Raw genomic sequence first — 20,525 nt, forward strand, 5'->3', positions numbered from 1 at the left:
TATTAATCAAGTGTCGAGTAAAAAGTTAAAATAATTCTACCTGACAGCCACCGGGGGGGGGGGTGCAATTCCAATTTTATTTCCTGTATTCCAGGAAGTACATTAGTGACAGATCATAATGCAAAATGTTTATTTTAAGTAACGTGAGCGACTGTGCAAACATTTTTAAAGATATTTTGTCTTCATCTTTTCGATCCAACATGTCACCTTGTTTTGTTCCCTTTTGATAAGTGTGAACAGCAAACATCCTGTGAAGTTAGGAGTATTAGTAACAGCTCAATGTTTGTTGTACTCGGAAGAGTGGGCGGGGCTTGTGCATGGCGTTCCTGTGTGTGGGCTCCATATGAAGGTACATGTTTGTGCTACAGGAAAGTGGCGAGCAGGCTAACTGCGCACCACTTTTTCAGACTCTCCTGAGTGTGAAAAATAAAGGAAGGGGAAAAAAATCGTCCGACTGTCCTCCAGCGGCTCGTCCCCTCTTGTCATCTGAAGGAGGACGACCCCGTGTAAACATCCACTCACTGGACAGCTCGTTAAGGGGGCAGGCATTGATGGACAATCTGTGACGGCTCTTTAAGGCAGAACTTGTCTCTTGTGTTTGAAGATCTCACATACGATGACGCACGTTCACAGCCTGCAAGACAAGTAAGCGTCATACAAGGCTTCAAGTGGCGGCGCGCGGACGTGCGACTCACATGTGCCGCCATTATGTTTTGCTGGCGTTCTCGTAGATGACGTCGGTGGTGAGGGACTGCTGCTTCTTTTTCTGCCACATGAGCAGGACGCACTGATGGATGAAGACGAATTGTTCCTGCAAACACCAGCAAAGCATTGTCAAATCCGGACGGAACAAAATAAAAATGTGGGCGTGGTCTCACCTCAGTCTGCACCATGGAGAGACGGTGCGAGCGCATCTCGGACACCATTCCCAGGATGTCCACAAACTCGTGTTCTCTGATGTGCTGCATGAGGCGGTCCAGAGCGATGAAGGTCCCGGTCCTGCCCACGCCAGCACTGCACTCATGACCACACAATTTAACCGTGGTAACAAAAAAAACGGGTGGCAAGAGACCCTCCCCGCCCTCACTCCTGACCTGCAGTGGACGATAACAGGGTCCTTTGTCCTGTTTGCTTGCTGACGGACAATGTGGACAAACTGCAGGATGCTTTCGATGGCATTGACCGTGGGAACGCCGTGATCTGGCCATGATGTGTAGTTGAGGTGGAGGATGTCCTGAGTCTCGTCCGCCTGCAGGAGGCAGACAAACGCACATCCAAGCACAGCCATGTAGAAAGAGTATGGCCAACTAAACGAGAGCCACCATCTTTGCTACCAATGACATGTACGGCTCTGCCTGTAAACATGTAATTAATGTCCTTCTAATGTTTTCCTGATGAAATCAACCAAAATAATAGGTTTAAATACAGTTCTAAACATACTCCAGCTCATAAACTTACGATAAAACATGCTTTTGTTGCGTCAAAGTGTACTGTATTTTCCGGACTATAAGGCGCACTTAAAATCCTTTTTTTTCTTCTCAAAACTCGACAGTGCGCCTTATAACCTGGTGCGCCTAATGTAAGGAATACGTTTGGTTGAGCTTACCCACCTCGAAGCAATTTTATTTGGTACATGGTGTAATAAGTGTGACCAGTAGATGGTAGTCACACATAAGAGATAAGTGTAGGCTGCACCGTTTGATGTGCTTCAACATACGAGTATTATTATGGTGTGTGTATAAGGTAAGACATATTATCTGGTGTTTTGTTTTGCAAAATTATGCAAAAGCAACTCTTCTTACCTTCTGGTACCTGCTGATCTGTATTTGGGATCTGCATAAGTACTAAAAATTTGCGCGCGTCCGCCTCTAGTCCGTGCCGACTATGTAGTCGATAAGCTTATTTTTTTCTCTCTATCTTCCTGTTACGGGACATTCATCCTCTGCTGTTGGCATTTCTAATATAAAGTAGTGTAAAGTTCTTACTTGTATCTGTCAGTGAACTCCATGAAATCGCTAAAACATAGTGTAGTGGGTTTACATTATTCACCCAAGGAATTTTAGTTATAAGAGTTCCGGTCGGACGTTTTTTCACGGGACACATTTCCGGTGTTGTTGTTTCCGGATGAGGAGATGCTGCTCCGTTATTGATTTAAGTAAAGTCTGAATGTCATTAAAACAGTTAGCTCCATCTTTTGACACTTCCACTCCCGTCCTTGCACGCTACACCGCTACAACAAAAATGACGGGGAGAAGACGCTGCCGAAGGTGAGCCACGTAAATAAGACCGCCCACAAAACATCCGCATCCGGAAGAGACTGTCAGAAAGCGGCTTGAAGATGATCTGTAAAACATAAATCTATGCAACATGTTGACCAAAGAACCACCATTACATGTTATGTAGACAACAAGCGAGTGTTTTCAATTTAGAAAAAAATTATAATAATGTGTCTCCTTTAATGCACCCTATAAGCCGGTGCGCCTTATATATGAAAAAAGGTCAAAAATAGACCATTCATCAGCAGTGCGCCTTATAGTCCGGTGCGCCCTATGGTCCGGAAAATACGGTAATTTTCAGGCCATTAAGTGGCCCTATAAGTGGCCCTATTTGATAAACTCTGCCGCTACATTTATGCAGTGTTAAGTCACCAGCTGGCTCTTTAATACACTCGCGCCGGCTGCCGTACGTCAAAGAATACACAACGACCAAAAATAATGGTATTACCCTTAGTTTGCCAAAACCCTCATCAGCTTTGGAACAACAACTCGACTTGTGAATCGCTAAACAAACAAACAGGCACTCGGCGAGTACCGGTATACAAAATATTGTGCGAATCAATCAATTAAAAAGATATTTGGCAGACTCACAGGTAAATGTAACTTTTAATTTAATACGTTTTCACGAGCATGTTTATTACATGGCAAAAAAACTCTTTAAATACAAGAAATTTCACGTGAGGAAGTGCAGTACAGCATAGGGCCAGCATCAAAGTTTGTAGCAATCATGGCGCTCTGAAGTCACATGCTTGCCTTTTGACCAATTATTGAGGATGTCGCCTGAAACCGCGTTGGCCAAACTCTACAGAAGGCCCACATTGGCGCTCTAATAGTTGGTGGTGAGAGCAAGGGCATGGCACCAAATTATGGGCCCTCATACACAAGATTCCTGAAGGGCCCCCTATCCCACTCTAAAATTGCCACTCAATACACACACTTGGTTTGTTTCATGCCCGAAAAAACTAACTATTGCATTCACGTAAAATAATCATCAGTGGGTAATACATATAATAATGCATCCTTATTATTATGATTATATTATTAGTGCATTTCCTAGGGGATAAGCCTTCCTCTGTCCTTAAAACCTATGACACCTCTATTTAAGTTAAAGTTAAAGTACCAATGATTGTCACACACACACTAGGTGTGGTGAAATTTGTCCTCTGCATTTGACCCATCCCTGTGATCACCCCCTGGGAGGTGAGGGGAGCAGTGGGCAGCAGCGGGCAGCAGCGGTGCTGCGCCTGGGAATCATTTTTGGTGATTTAACCCCCAATTCCAACCCTTGATGCTGAGTGCCAAGCAGGGAGGTAATGGGTCCCATTTTTATAGTCTTTGGTATGACTCGGCCGGGGTTTGAACTCACAACCTACCGATCTCAGGGCGGACACTCTAACCACTAGGCCACTGAGTATTTCTAACTTTAATCGAGGGTCCTTGAATGCACCACAGTTATGTGCAATGAGATGCAAAAGTGAAACTTGTACATAACTCTATGATGCCACAAATGGATTTACAGTCGTGCCTCGCCACATTGCGCCTCAAATAATGCGGCTTCACCACATTGCAGATTTATTTTGGAAATATATATTTTTATTTTTATATTTCCTGAATTAAGCATTTTCAAGCATAAAAATGGCTACATGAGTTAAAAATATCTACTATAGTAGTATTGGCCACTCGGAGCACGTTCTTTAGTATCGTGGCCACTGATAGGCTCAGCCTCAGGAAGATTACAATACAGTCGTCTCGCTGCATCGCACTTCAAATATTGCGGTTTCACCCTTTTGCGGATTTATTTATTTTTTTGTGTGTGTGGGTTTTTTGGTAACCATATTCTACCACATTTTTGCCACAAACTAAGCATTTTCAAGCATAAAAATGGCTAAATAAACTAAAAATATAAACACTATAGTAGTAGTGGTAGTAGTAGCATCACCTAGGGGAAAAGCCTTCCCCAGTCTTTAAAACTCTGTTTCTAAATTAATCGAGGGTACATGAACGCATCACATTATGAGCGTTGAGATGAAAAAGTAAAACTTGAACAAGACTTTCTCCTATACTGCCACGGATAAAAGTATTATTTTTACTTTATTCTATCACATCCTTCCCCAATGCTGGTGATGTGTGTGAATGCTTAAATGTGAGCTTTGATGATGTTATGACGTCTGTGTTGAGTGAAGTGTTCTATGCGAGGTTTGGCTATCTGAATTATTTTGGATTCTTTTATTGGGAGGTGCAGGTTTTTAATTTGATTCAAACAACCTTATTATTTGAACTTTCACGGCTATGTTAATTTCATATTAACATTTAAGTTTTTCATAACTTTAAATGACAGAAAAAAAAATCTTCAAAAGCCTTTGCTGCAACTGCAACCCTTTCCCCTCCACCTCAGCGACCACTGGGAGGGCACGGGGGAAAGTGTAGACAGAAGCTAGAACTCACGTATCCCAGCCTGAACTTCCTGATGGTCCACTCTGGCGATTCGCTTTCCGAGAGCATCTCCACGCTGATCTCGCCGTACATAACGGGCTCATCGGTGAACGGCCAGTAGTGGTCGCACTTCACCTAAAGGACGCATCGAATTGCATGTAAGAGGAAATCTAAACCGCTCCGAGATAGAGAAGTAAAACTCGCCCTCCGCCGCTCGTTGCACTGTGTCAGCATGACCACTATGGGGGACTTCTCCTGAAGAACCATCTTCCAGAAGTCATTGCGGGTCTCTGGCAGCGGCCCCTGGGTGGCGATGTACTCCTTCGGATGTTTGTAGCCCTGAAGAGGGAAGACAAGAAAATGAGCTGTGACTTGAGAGCAGTGTTGGAAGGTTGTTGAAAAAGATGGACTCACGGGAATGTAGTTGGCATTGATGTAGTCTGCACCTTCATCGTTGTGCAAGGACATCAGCTTCACGCGACTGAAGTCGTCTGGAAGTTGAACACAGGTGATTTTTACCCTTTTTGTATTACTTTCTCTTGTGCTGGTTTGATGCAATGATACGTGTGCCATGTTTTCCCGGCAGCTACCTGACCAGTGTTCATGCGACCACCGCTGTGTTTACTTGGTAAGTTTCCAGTTTGGTTTTTTTTAGAAACATTAAGTCCAATTATAACCATGTTCAGCAAAATATCAATATGGTTAAACTATCACAAAATGTAACATTACGTTGGGTTAGGGTACGATATAACTGTGCAAAAAAAAAGGCAACCTAAACACAATGTAGCATTCTCGCTAGCGAGCAAGCATCTAATGTGCCTCAACAGTGCAGCTTCTAAATCACGAATCATCTTCTCTATGGTGACATATAATCTATCATTATCACTGGAAGACCAGAGGACAAGGAATAGCTAAATATAGTACACTACACACAACAGGAGGATACAAAAAAGCATAGCTAATCGCTGAACTAATGTTCTAGAATGTAAACGAGTGGGGTACAAATCCTGACAGTAATGATATCATGCATACTATTAGTATATAGTCAATACTACAGTGTTTAGTAGGGGTGTGGGAAAAATTTGATTCAAATTCAAATCGCGATTGTCACGTGCGATTCAGTATCGATTCTCCTTTTTCAAAAAAAAAATTTTTTTTTTAATTTATAAATTTTTTTATGTTTTTTTTTTTAAATTAATAAATCCAACAAAACAATACACAGCAATACCATAACAATGCAATCCCATTCCAAAACCAAACCCGGCCCAGCAACACTCAGAACAGCAATAAACAGAGCAATTGAGAGGAGACACAAACACGACACAGAACAAACCAAAAGTAGTGAAACAAAATGAATATTATCAACAACAGTATCAATATTAGTTACAATTTCAACATAGCAGTGATTAAAGATCCCTCATTGACATTATCATTAGACATTTATAAAAATAAAAAAAAAGAACAATTGTGTCACAGTGGCTTACACTTGCATCGCATTTCATAAGCTCGACAACACACTGTGTCCAATATTTTCACAAAGGTAAAATAAGTCATATTTTTGGTTCATTTAATAGTTAAAACAAATGTACAATTATTACTATCACAATCGTTTTTTGTTTTTCTTGACAAACTCAGGAGAGAAGTTATTTTGTAGTATTAACTTTTATACCTCGCTGTATATAAGAAAAGGAAAATAATTGATATTGTTACACCGCCATCCAGTGGTTTTGTTGGATTACAGTTGTGACAATTATTTTTATTATTTAATGATTCTAAAAATATGAGGAAAAAATGCGCATACCAGCCAGTGAATGTGTTTTTATGTGAATAGACATATTTTCTTTAAACTTCATACTTTAAACATTTGTTACTACTAAATACAAATTTTTTAAAATACTCGTTCTTTCCTGCTTTAGTTGTATTTTCCCAAAGTTTGAGATATATTACATGTGTTCCGACTGGTGATTGGATGAGCGCGAGGAAGACAGAAAAGAAAGGGAGACTTATAACCGCTGTTGCACGCCTTTGTGCATGTGTTTTTAAGTCTGTGAGGTATAAAACGAGTAAAACATCAACACAATATTTGTTTTCTAATTTTTGTTGAAATCTTGTGCTTTTTGAGGTTAAAGTTACAAAAAACACTGATAGCAATTTCATAAATATAACAAGTTGATTATATTGGGGGGAAAAAAGCCTCAAACATCGCAACTTTTGCCATAATTTTGTGAATCATCTGCTGCGAAAACAGGCATTTTAATGCTGCAACAATCAAAAAAAGCTTGTGCATTCCTAGAACATCTGATAAGTACTGTACACTACAGTATAGGGTTTTCCCGATACCAATATTTTGGTACCGGTACCAAAATGTTTTTCGATACTTTTCTAAATAAAGGGGACCACAAAAAATTTCATTATTGGCTTTATTTTTTTTTTAAATCTTACGGTACATTAAACATCTTTCTTATTGCAATTTTGTCCTTGAATAAAATAGTGAACATACGAGACAACTTTTCTTTTATTAGTAAGTAAGCAAACAAAGGCTCCTAATTTAGCTTCTGACATGCAGTAACATATTGTGTCCGCAGACTGCGGATGGACGGATGTTAGCTGCTAGCTAGCTAGCCATGTCTTAAAGCGCCTCTTCCTGAGGGCGTTTCAGTGTTATAGCTTCACCTTTATCGTTAGTTTTTAAGCCAAAATGCGTCCGTTCTTGTGCGCTGCCGAACATGCTCCTCTGCTCGTAAAACCAGCAATGTCATGGACGACGCGCTGTCATGCTCGTTAAAAAAAGGGGGAGCCGGTACTTTTTAGAGGCGGTATAGTACCGAATATGATTCATTAGTATCGCGGTACTATAGTAGTACCGGTATACCGTACAACCCTACTACAGTATGTCCTTTTTATGTCTTATTTATACTGTATGTATTACAGTCAAGTGTGTATCATTTCCTATTATGATGTCTACTAGATTTGGTAAAATACAGTAATTGTAATGGGCACTGTATGCTGTTATTTCATGTGTAGAAGGCGCTAATAATGTAAATAAAGAAAACTATTTATAATGTTGTAAACTGTTCTAAGCTGTAATTATAAAAATATTCCAAAACGGGGGGCAATTTTATTGTTGTTTGTACTCCTGGTAAATATACTGCAAAATACAAACCATCCATCTATTTTCTTATACGGCTTATTCTTATTTGATTACTTTTTTTGTCACCCTTATAAAAATGCTGATACCCTGTAGGTTATTCAGAGAAATATATCCATTATTGCAGTATCAAGATAATATCGTAGTCCATGTATCACGTACAGCATCTATTGTAAGACACCCTAAGATTCCCGGCCCGCGTCTCCATGCAGACAATAACACGAAATATGAAGCTAATTATTTGAGATTTGAGACATGTAAATGCTGATATTATGTGCGTCATAATGTGGTCAGTGCTGCTAGGTACTCACAGGGGAGGATGTTGGTGTAACGGTTTTTGGGCCTGTTGACGGGCAGGTCTGCTGCGTCATGGGAAAGATCCAATCCGACACTCTTTAGCTCCTGAAAGCATCACGCTTCAATGAGTTCATCTAAATGTAATTTCTAGCGTTAATCGCAAAGTTTGATTGTGCAGTAGCACACACATGAGCTGAACCTCACCTCAAACTGCAGAGAGAACTTGTACGCTGAGTCTTTGCCCATTTCTTTGAAGTAGGCGTCAAAGTCGTCCAGCTGCACGGGACTGCGACCACAAACAAGCATGGATGCTCATCATTTATGATTATTATTATGGTTATAATCAGGGTGTCCCAATTCACGTCCTATACGACGCGAATATTGCAGCCTTTACTGTACTATTGGCTGATACTGATATTGATCCAATTTGATATCAGCACGAATAATACCTACTTTTGATCTGTTTATTAGTGCGGAATGTTTGAAAATGCTTGATTAAGTGATAAGTTGTGATTATGTGGGCTCTGCATGCTGAATATAATTTCTAAAGCGAAGTCTTGTTATCTTACACTTGAGGCTGTGCACATACAAATTCATTTCAGTTTCTCCTAGGTGTGTTGCTGTAGTCAGGAAGTAGTTTTTGCCATTAAGGTGACAGTTCTAGTCCTGTACTTTGAGTCCTAAAAAGAGTTTTGACTAGTCCATGTTCGCTCTTACAATAACAATGTCGCTACAGCTTGGTTATTATACAGTGTACAAAACGTAAATGAAGTATTGTTGGCGGGTTTTTGAATGCATGTTTAAAGTGATTTAGAGGTAGAATTAATTGCTCTCATTAGCGGCATTGCTAATCACTTAGAAAAGCCATTTCTATATGTTAGAAACGAAAAAAAACCTAAACTTTTGTCTTCTTGTCTCTCATGATTGTGAACAATAGGCAAAATTCCAAAAGAATGCAGTTCCCCTTTAAGTGTTCCCTTAATTTTTACAGCAGTTTATTATTGTATCATACATTTCAAAACATGTTATTGTTGAAATAAAAATAAATACTTAAATATCTCCTTGACTTCTGATTTCAAAACAAGTTATTCATCAAATTGTACAGTGTAAAAAATGACAATAGACTTTACTTTACATTCTGGCAACAGAGCTGCCTTTTTTTTTTTTACCGCAAAACAACTTTTTCCATTTACATTAATACACTATAAAAACAACATGCATTAAATTTACCATAAAAAACAGTGTTACTGTTTTTCCATTCTATTTAGAGTAATAAGCTGTAAAAAAAAAAAACCCCAGCAGATATTACGGTAAAGGTCATAAAATATATATTTTTTTACATATAAAAACTATTATATATTGTACATGTATTTATATATACAGTACAGACCAAAAGTTTGGACACACCTTCTCCTCATTCAATGAGTTTTCTTTATTTTCATGACTATTTTGACTACTTTGCTCTGATTACTGCTTTGCACACTCTTGGCATTCTCTCGATGAGCGTCAAGCACACCTGTGAAGTGAAAACCATTTCAGGTGACTACCTCTTGAAGCTCATTTAGAGAATGCCAAGAGTGTGCGAAACAGTAATCCGAGCAAAGGGTGGCTACTTTGAAGAAACTACAATATAAAACGTGTTTCAGTTATTTCACCTTTTTTTGTTAAGTACATAACTCCACATGTGTTCATTCATAGTTTTGATGCCTTCAGTGACAATCTACAATGTAATAGTCATGAAAATAAAGAAACTGCATTGTATGAGAAGGTGTGTCCAAAATTTTGTCCTGTACTGTATATGCATTTATATTCATATATATATACACACTGCTATAAGTGGCCGTCTGAGGGCAACCTTGACTGCGATGTGGCCCTCAATGAAAACGAGTTTGACACCCCTGATATAGACGGATTCAAGATTAATAATATATTTAACTGTTAACTGCTTAGGGTGCTATGAAGATAAAGTAGAGGGCCACAAAATATGAGCCTGGGTCGCGAGTTGGAGACCCCTGTTTTAGATGTACACTACCGTTCAAAAGTTTGGGGTCACCCAAACAATTTTGTGGAATAGCCTTCATTCTAAGAACAAGAATAGACTGTAGAGTTTCAGATGAAAGTTCTCTTTTTCTGGCCATTTTGAGCGTTTACTTGACCCCACAAATGTGATGCTCCAGAAACTCAATCTGCTCAAAGGAAGGTCCAGTTTTGTAGCTTCTGTAACGAGCTAAACTGTTTTCAGATGTGTGAACATGATTGCACAAGGGTTTTCTAATCATCAATTAGCCTTCTGAGCCAATGAGCAAACACATTGTACCATTAGAACACTGGAGTGATAGTTGCTGGAAATGGGCCTCTTTACACCTATGTAGATATTGCACCAAAAACCAGACATTTGCAGCTAGAATAGTCATTTACCACATTAGCAATGTATAGAGTGTATTTCTTTAAAGTTAAGACTAGTTTAAAGTTATCTTCATTGAAAAGTACAGTGCTTTTCCTTCAAAAATAAGGACATTTCAATGTGACCCCAAACTTTTGAACGGTAGTGTAGGTCGATATAATCCTATACCTTTTTTTTGTTGCTGATATCAAATCGAATCGGGACACCCCAAGTTACTAATATTACAAGTCAGGAGCACCAGTTTGAAAGAACACATGTCCCACCATTAGATTGTAAAGAACATCATGTTGCTTCCTAGTCTTTGCATCTGATGCATTGTCATTCTCAACCTCGCCACAGAAGCTTTGAGACAAACACCCCATGAGTTGTGTTACCTTGTTAGCTTCCGTTTCTTTAAAGCAGTCTTGCCCCTACAATACAAATACAACCGGTCAAAATCGTCAACTCCAGCCAGGCTGACTAAACTTGTCTGGGCTCGACCGATGTTCAACCCTTGGATGCACGTGTTACAGTTACAAATACGTCAAGTGAAAAAAAAAAAACTTCATTAATGCCGTAATGTCCACAAAGAACCATCGGTCGAACCCAACGATGACCATGCATACTTTTCTGAACTCTCCCTTGAATTCAAAGTAAAACATGTCAATCATGTTGGAGCAGCTTCATGCGTTTGAACAGCTGACTGCATGTGACATGCACCAAAGCAACACTTCTAAGAAGGTGAACATCTACGAGGACAAAGACAGGCAGCATGCAGCTAGTGTAGTTAGCACCGTGCTTCGTCCACCTGGATATCAAGCACGGCTATCTTGCAAGCTTTGAAAGGTTATAGGAAAAGTCTGGTGATTTTCCCGTCTTTGCTTTTAGTAAATACAAAACCAGTGAAGTCGGCACGTTGTGTAAATCGTAAATAAAAACAGAATACAATGATTTGTAAATCCTTTTCAACTTATAATCAATTGAATAGACTGCAAAGACAAGATATTTAATGTTGGAACAGAGAAACATAATTTTTAATTGCAAATAATCATTAACTTAGAATTTAATGGCAGCAAGACATTGCAAAAAAGTTGGCACAGGGGCATTTTTACCACTGTGTTACATGGCCTTTCCTTTTAACAACACTCAGTAAACGTTTGGGAACTGAGGAGACCAATTTTTTAAGCTTTTCAGGTGGAATTATTTCCCATTCTTGCTTGATGTACAGCTTAAGTTGTTCAACAGTCCGGGGACTCTGTTGTCATATTTTATGCTTCATAATGCGCCACACATTTTCAATGGGACTCAGGTCTGGACTACAGGCAGGCCAGTCTAGTACCCGCACTCTTTTACTATGAAGCCACGTTGATGTAACACGTGCAGAATGTGGCTTGCCATTGTCTTGCTGAAATAAGCATGGATGGCAACATTTGATGGATCTCTTCCTCTTTGGTCCGCAGGACACGACGACCACCATTTCCAAAAACAATTTGAAATGTGGACTCGTCAGTCTACAGAACACTTTTCCATTTTGCATCAGTCCATCTTAGATGAGTTCGGGCCCAGCGAAGCCGGCGGCGTTTCTGGGTGTTGTTGATAAATGGCTTTCACTTTGCATAGTAGAGTTTTAACTTGCACTTACAGATGTAGCGACAAACTACTTCCTGACCGTGGTTTTCTGAAGTTTTCCTGAGCCCATGTTGATATCCTTTACACACTGATGTAGGTCACATGCATTCAATGTTACGTGCAGTGATTTCTCCAGATTCTCTGAACCTTTTGATGATATTACAGACCGTAGATGGTGAAATCCCTAAATTCCTTGCAATAGCTCAATGAGAAATGTTGTTCTTAAACTGTTTGACGATTTGCTCACGCATTTGTTCACAAAGTGGTGACCCTTGCCCTATCCTTGTTTGTGAATGACTGAGCATTTCATGGAAGCTGCTTTTATACCCAATCATGGCACCCACCTGTTCCCAGGTAGCCTGTTCACCTGTGGGATGTTCCAAATAAGTGTTTGATGAGCATTCCTCAACTTTCTCAGTCTTTTTTGCCCCTTGTGCCAGCTTTTTTGAAACATGTTGCAGGCATAAACTTCCAAATGAGCTAATATTTGCAAAAAATAACAAAGTTTATCAGTTTGAACGTTATGTATCTTGTCTTAGCAGTCTATTCAATTGAATATAGGTTGAAAAGGATTTGCAAATCATTGTATTCTGTTTTTATTTACGATTTAGTCAATGTGCCAACTTCACTTGTTTTGGGATTTGTAGTATTGCCAGTGAAAAGTAAGTTAGTATGATATTACAGTTGTACATATATTGTAAAGTGATTGATAGCTACTATGTCTAGTAATACATAATGATTTTTCTGATGTTGTTTTCAAGCTAAAGGCTGCTCTGATGGACTGAGCCTCATCATGCAAGAGAAAGTGACGTGATGAACTATCGCGCTCTTTCACCAGACTTTTCCTTGAGTGGTGGCTCCAGAGGGTCAACTCTGCTGGGACGGACCCCTGACGTGCAGGCGCTTACTTACCAGGGATTAATATAAAAAGCCAAAAGATAGTCAGTCCAAAGGCAGGATGGCAGTAGAGTAAGGAAGGCAAAGAGGCTTCTTCGCCTGGGGGGTGGGAGGTTTCAAATAGAACAGAAAAATAATAAAAACACAAAGAGACGCCAACTTAGTGCTCCATTAGTAAAGAGGCACATTAGTGCTGAACACAGGTCATGAGTCATGCAGTCTGTTTGTCCCTGCTGGACGCCAATGGACCCTCTTGTCTTCTTGACAACCTCACGCCTGAGTCTGTGACATCACCGTGCCCTACCGGCCCACAATGAAACACTCAGCCCCCACCCCATGGTCTATAAACCTTCTGATGGGCGATCTCATCCGAATACTGATTGAAGGACAAATGTCTCAAGATGTCGTCGCTCTCTCAGCATCACTATTGTGTAAACCTGAGCATTACTTTGTCATTTGGTAGCGTGTACATGTTGTAGGCTTGGGACCGTTATACATTTTCTGGATGATACATTGTCCCACAACTTATTGCTGATAAACAATATTATTGCCAACATTCTCTTGAGACCAACTTAAGCACTAATGTATACATAACATCTAGTAATAATAACACAAATAGTATTACCTTCAACGCAAAAACTTTTGATTTCTCATTAGTATATTTTACCATTTCAACTGGAAGGTCGAGAACTTTTAATCATCCTAAAAAAGTAAACAATAAATATAAAATGGACTCTCAATCAGTTTTTCAAAGCAGTTTTTCCCCAGTTGGAAAAACTGGGTAGGTGGTTTGTTTTGTTGCCATCACTTTCCAATAAATTGGGCATACTTTCTCGACCATCCGTGTTGATTAGCACGGCTTGCTTACTCATTTGAAGCTGAAATATTCCCCCCCGTACTTTTTGGTATGCGATAATTTTTTCCCCTTCTAGTTTGTGTTACTTCACAGTGCTCATCTGCGGCTAGCAAGTAGCGGCTAGCAAGTAGCTAGGCAAAGAAGCTGCATGACTGACAAGATAATTCACTCTGTTAATTTATATCTGCTATTGAATAAAACCGCTCAGGGGCTGAGAGCGATGCAGAGAGTGAACCCTCTTGTTTGAAAGCTAGGGACGGAAGATAACAAACACACAACTAGGGCAATTTCTTTGACAACGGCAAAGTTATCGAATAAATTATCATTTGTCGTTAATTTATTGTATGGCCCAGGCCTATACGTACACATAACTAATGAGATAAGTCAAAATGTTCAACTCTGATAATCAAATATTTTTGATGAAGCATGAACAAAGTGGAGGTTGTCCACAGCCACAAACACCAAGGTAGTGATGAAGACAGACTGTCTGACTGTCTTTCAGCTCTCATATTAATCACTCTTTCTGTTTGTTCTGCAGAATTTAACACATCAGATGCCAAAAACAACATTTTGGTCTTTTAATCTGTAATTTGCGCTAATCCTGAGTTTGGGCAGCTCATCATCGGATGCTTGGAGATGAACCTAAATGTGTTCGCAAAGCGGTGAGTTCCCGTGGTTAATCTGCCTCTTTCGCTAAGCCGCCCCTGACTGGGGCCCCCTCGGCTGTTTAAGGCCACTTTGACATCCACACTGAAGATGAGATTAAAAACACGCTTTGCTTCCAGCACCAGCCCTCCATTAACAAACACCAAGAGGAAAGGCTTACCAGTTGTAAGGGAGCTTCCCGTCTCTCTCGAACGAGGCGAAATTCACAAAGGCCTCCGCACCGCACTCTCTGGAACACAAGGTGGCGCACACATGCATTACACGTTAAAATGACATCTGGATATTGTGAAGGACATTTACTGACAACAAAGTGGTACCTTGGCTTTTGTACACAGCACTTTTCCTATAATTCAGTTTACCATTACAGTTGTTTGCCAGAATTTTGGCTTTGGTATATCGTCCTGGTTGTGGTACGGTTAGACATAGCACATACCAAACTAGTCTGTTTGCCTTCAGATTATTCGGCGGAATGGAATGTCCTAACAAAAAGTACATGTACGAATGTATTGACTCAATCTCTGTACTCTTTTTATTTAATACAACAGAAAAAAGATCTACCATGGGACCAACGAAAGTTGCGAGTGCCAGCACTTTGATAAAGAAAGTGAATTCATGCCATACCCGATACGATCTGATCCATTCGTGAAATCGGCCCATACCAATGTATTTAGTTAGTTACTGACTAATTAAAAATCTTAACATCATTTTTAAACTACCGTAATTTCCGGACTATAAGCCGCACCAGCTAAATTTAGGGGAAAATACAGATTGCTCCATATATAAGCCGCACCCGACTATAAGCCGCAGGGTTTTGATGTGTAATTACCGTAGTATATAGGGGTTCCTGCTACCACGGAGGGGATTGTCGGGACAGAGATGACTGTATGGGAACGCAAAGCGTCCCATTTATTAACTATAAATCTTTCAATCATTCAATCAAACTTTCACATCTTTGACATGGCGAACAGCATTCGTGCAGAGTACAAATAATACAACGGTGCAAAGTAATACAAAGTGCTCGCATGTACGTTATCAAAATAACCAGCCTACCGGTATATGAAAAGTCAGTCTTTAATCATTGTGTCATCGTCTTCCTCCTGCGTACTAAAACCACCGAAATCCTCTTCGTCGGTGTCGGAGAAGAACAGGCCGTAAATAAGCCGCACCCTTGTATAAGCCGCAGGGACCAGAACGAGGGGGAAAAGTAGCGGCTTATAGTCCGGAAATTACGGTAGTTCCTCATTCTCTTTTATTCCATACAAATGTTTGAGCAAAAAAGTCAATAGTACACAATAAGTAGACAAAAACGACCATCTACTACTTTTTTATTAATTTGGTGTTGCTCTTAAAGTCCTCATGTCACCAGGAAATCATTCCCGGAATTTGTAAACGTTAACAAAAACGACAGAAAAATAATTTTGTGAAAATAGATATATTGATATCGATCATATACTGATACTACCCTTGGTATTGACACTACCGATTTATTGATCTATCCACCCTCCACTTACGTCAACACCTGGCCTCTACACCGGAATAGAGCACCCTTTTACTGTATATCCTCTCTCTAGACTGTTATTCATATACTTGCTAATTTCATGTTAATATCTGTTTACTTTCTGCTGAAATGTGCTTCCATCTAGACTTTTTAAACTTTACTGAGCACCTATGTATAGTTTAAAGCTAGCTTAGCAATTAGCATGCTTTCTTGTCTGCTCCTCCTTGTTCTTGTGTAACATGTTTAGCCTCATCCTCCAGTGATAATGATACATGTAAGAAATTAGGTTTATTTGCAGCAATGGAGGTGATTATTAATTTAGGGAAGCGGCACCACATTGTGTATGGACATAAACAGTTGCTAACCGCCTCTGTCAGCGGGGAACCAAAAATAAATGAAGTATCAGCCAGCAGTGATCGGCATTCAAAGGCAATTGTGTACTTTTTTACAGAACGTGGACAATACTGGTTAGTGGACAATCCATCAGCGCATCCCTCTGAAAAACACTATTAAATTAAAAAATAACTATAAAATAACTCATAGCAAGACACAAAGGTGCCTCCCTCTGTCTTTTTCTCATCGCTAACAATAGTCTTCAATAAGTTTAAAGGCCATTTATTAATTTCATTCATCATTTAAATGTATTCAGGGTTTCCCCCTGCTTGCCATTATACTTGTGGCGGTAAAGGCGTGCCAAGGGGTGTGGTCAATATGATGTCATGGTATAACTTGCATAATGGGTAATGATGCATTTATTTTCTTTTTAAAGGCTAAAAAAATGCTGTACACACATTTTTAAAAACAAATCTGTTTTAGTACTTAGTTTTGACATATATTTTTCTTGTATTATATTGTTTTGCTCTATTTTTCAATTGTTGCTGCTTATTTTACAATGTAACACTGACCGTATACCAGTGGGGGCTGCTCGTCTTTCAAGTAGGAGAAGCTCATTTTCAGCTCTAAACATGAATACAGTCTCCAATAAGTGATAAAAGATATAAATATGCTGGATTTTACAAAGAAAATGTCAATCCAGGATTATAAAATCCTCCATATCAACACAGAACATCGGAATGAAAACTGAAAAATGCTCTGGCAGTGGTTTGTACGTATATCAAGATGGTTATTTTGCTCATTTTGCTGTCAATCAAAAAGGGGATTAGGCCTAAAACAGATCATCATGCGTTCAGGCCAGCAGAGGCCGAGCCCACTTCTCATTCACATGACGGGACAAAGTCGAGCATTTATCCAATGACTGTCACATTCTATGCTCCAAATGAATGAGAAGAAAGTTGTGTCAGCTGTGGCGAAAGTAGATGATTCTGAACAAAAGCATTGTAGCGCATATTTAATCATTAAAATTGGAAACACAAAAGTACATTTTTGACCACTTTTTTCATATATGAAGGGAAGCCGAGCTTCTCTTGCAGTCTTACAGCAATCGCCACAGATCTCCAAGATAACAGCCTCTGGCATGTTAAAACAGGCAATATTTATACATCCCACATTTTGTAGATTGCTGTATATCTTGGATATATTCAAATACGTCCACATCACAGACATGCTGCCAAGGCTCCAGACAATCGCGTGCTTCTTATACCATCCTGTTTCGGCAGTGCTTCAGTGATCAAAGCCACATTTTTGGTGCATCACTAGTCAGTAGAGCAGACCTGGGCAAAATACGGCCCGGGGGCCACTTGCGGCCCATTAAGATTTTCAATCAGACATTCTACATAATTTTTTAGACCTTTAAGCTCAAAACTGTAGCCGGCTTTATGATGTGCAGTGCTGTTTTAAAATTACCGTAAGTGTTGAACTATAGAAAGTATTTCAATGGTTTAAATCTGCGCTTTTGTGTGTTATACGAGTTATTACGGTAATCTACGTCACAGCAGCTCAGACGAGGAACAAAGCAGAATGGGCGGAGTTTGTTTTCAGAACAGCCAGACCCAAACGCATGTGTCAGGCACAGATGCGGAAGCAAATTTTTACAATAAATTTCTGCATAAAAGTGATAATATATCATATTGTAGGTGTTTATTACCCGTTGCATTCATATTTTCTGTTTGTTACATTTGTGTTGTGTTTTGCTTGATTGTAAAAGATGTCTATCAAGGAGCTGGTCTGAGAAGTAAAAGAGGAGCGATGTTTGTATGTTGTTAATATTCAGTGTTTTATTGTTCATAGTTAATATTGTAAATCCCACTTTCTTTATTTTAATGTATATTTTGGGTGTCTCATTCAGTAAAAAACAAAACTTCCATTCTGTTTCTTTGAGTTGGTCTGTCATAACTTTTTTTTAGAATTCTATCGGACATTGTGACTTTGCTATTAGTGTTCCTGGAAAAAAAGGGACCCAAATACACATACTGTACAGCAGATTTTTACAGCTTAATGTGTACATATAATTTATACACACACAAATTGGCCCCCAAGACACATTCTTTCTCTCAATGTGGCCCCCGAGTCAAAATATTTGCGCAGCTCTGCAATAGAGTGTAAATAATAGGCTATAGAAATACTTTCATACAATGTATTACTTTAATTTCTTTTCACCGTCATTTGTAAGGTGTGGCGGCTTTTATTTTGCCGTGGCTCTGCGCCACGATCAATTACATGTAGGGGAAACCCTAGTATTTCACGCTGTTCTGTGCATCTAAAACTTATCGTTCTCTATAAAATGTGTTTTGAGTACATATTGTTGGGTGTTTGGAACAGATCGATTAGATGTACATTATTGTTTAAATTTGACTTTCGTCTGATCTTTTGGAACAGATAACTAACAAGAACCGAGGTAGCACTGTATTGTGATGACATTTCTGTAGATTAACTACGATCAAAGTATTGGACAGGACATCGGAAATGTGTAAATAAAGTTGTATTTTATATAAGAAAAAAATGGGCATACAAAACGGTACAAAACGACCCTTTTATCTTGTTATCATCTGTCGTTCATTCATTCACCCGTAGGCTCTTAATGCTCAATCTCAACAACCACAATGCACCTGCTCCCGGTCTTTTTTAACATCCGGTTTGCCACAATGAATTGTGGAACATGCAGTATTTTAGTTAGCCCTTTGTTAAGCTATGAAGTAGAGAACAACTCAATTCAGTGTCAGCGTTTCTCAAATAATCAATATCAAATACATGTATAAATCAAATCAATTCCCTTTTAACTCTTTAACTGTAAATAATAATAGATTAATTTATCAGCAATTTACCATGAATTGATTAACGTGGACCCCTACTTAAACAAGTTAAAAAACTTATTTGGGCATTACCATTTAGTGGTCAATTGTACGGAATATGTACTGTACTGTGCAATCTACTAATAAAAGTTTCAATCAATCAATCAAAAGCAATTAAATCAAGCATGCAAATTATGAATGATCATCACACATGAACTATATAACCCATAAATTACAACAATTTCAGCATAATTGTGAATAACGCTGACTCAGCGTTAGCTTTCACTTCCCACTATTACAGTCACTTCTGCCTTGTAGATCTGCCAGTAGAAATGTTCTCAGTGGTTAAAAGTGCTTCAGTACCTGCTCATCTGCAGGTGCTTCTTGCGTAGAACCAGAAGGAAGAGAACCAGCAGGCTGATGAGCAGGATGGTGAGTACAGCGAGGGCTGAGATGGCGGCGACACTGGGGTTCATCTCTTTAGCTGCACACACACATACACACATGCTAGTGACATGCCACCATGAAGATCTGAGATTACAAACATGATGGAGCCACAGCACGACCTACCTGTGGTTGTGATGATGATGTGGACGGGTTTGCTGGGGGTGCTGTAGCTGAAGCTGGTGATGCCGCAGTTGTAGCTGGACGAAGGCATCAGACCAGAAACTGTCACCACATGAGAGCTGGACACCTGAGGGTCTCCAGCCTGTGGAAGCGTGACAATAAGTTTGGAAAGGTTTTTTTCGAGCAGCTTGATGACTCCCAGAGCTCACCTTCACTTGTTTGCCAGCTTTGTCGGCTCTGCAGACAACCTGGTAGTGATCCGCCACGCCGTCCTCGCTCCACAGCAGAGTCACCGATGAGTGCGTGGCGTTGATCGCGTACAAAGCCCTGGGTGGCGCTGGCTCTGTGGCAAACGTGTCAGCGGAACTCACAATCACAAATATACTCAAATCAGGAAGTGGGAAATAATTCAGTTTCATGTTGAGTTTCTGGGAGAAAATTACAGCAAAAAGGAAGTTTGAAAAAAAAAGAAGTTTTTTTGCATCAGAGTGGGACATCACTTTTCTTTTCCAGTTGATAATTAAGGATGAAAGTCACTTTATTATGTTTGTGTGTGTGCTCACCCAGTTTGATGATGTTGGGAAAGGAAGTGTTCCTGCTGCGCTCTGTGCACGCCGTCACCGTCAGGTTGTAGATGTCTCCTGGCGGCAGAGGGAGGCTAGCCCGCATCGCGTTACGAGTCACCTG

General features: G+C 39.7%; 1 protein-coding gene across 3 annotated transcripts in view; it reads right to left on the reverse strand.

Moving 5' to 3' along the window:
* Nucleotides 1-113: 113 nt before the first annotated feature.
* Nucleotides 114-20,525, reverse strand: part of ptpro (protein tyrosine phosphatase receptor type O) — a 42,354-nt gene continuing 21,942 nt past the window's right edge. Inside the window, exons 12-27 of one of the 3 annotated variants that reach the window (XM_062064619.1) lie at nt 20,402-20,522; nt 20,048-20,181; nt 19,842-19,980; nt 19,635-19,755; nt 14,746-14,814; nt 13,079-13,162; nt 10,933-10,968; nt 8,359-8,440; nt 8,169-8,259; nt 5,124-5,200; nt 4,914-5,048; nt 4,722-4,844; nt 1,095-1,249; nt 879-1,014; nt 696-811; nt 114-634 (exon numbers count right to left, since the gene is read on the reverse strand). In XM_062064619.1, the coding sequence (XP_061920603.1) occupies nt 707-811; nt 879-1,014; nt 1,095-1,249; nt 4,722-4,844; nt 4,914-5,048; nt 5,124-5,200; nt 8,169-8,259; nt 8,359-8,440; nt 10,933-10,968; nt 13,079-13,162; nt 14,746-14,814; nt 19,635-19,755; nt 19,842-19,980; nt 20,048-20,181; nt 20,402-20,522 (1,608 nt within the window). In that variant the 3' untranslated portion in view covers nt 114-634; nt 696-706. The remainder of the gene's footprint in view (nt 635-695; nt 812-878; nt 1,015-1,094; nt 1,250-4,721; nt 4,845-4,913; nt 5,049-5,123; nt 5,201-8,168; nt 8,260-8,358; nt 8,441-10,932; nt 10,969-13,078; nt 13,163-14,745; nt 14,815-19,634; nt 19,756-19,841; nt 19,981-20,047; nt 20,182-20,401; nt 20,523-20,525) is intronic. The other 2 variants (XM_062064620.1, XM_062064621.1) reach the window with 2 other exon arrangements.

This window comes from Entelurus aequoreus, linkage group LG12, assembly GCF_033978785.1.
Source record: "Entelurus aequoreus isolate RoL-2023_Sb linkage group LG12, RoL_Eaeq_v1.1, whole genome shotgun sequence".
NCBI classification, from domain to species: Eukaryota; Metazoa; Chordata; class Actinopteri; order Syngnathiformes; family Syngnathidae; genus Entelurus; species Entelurus aequoreus.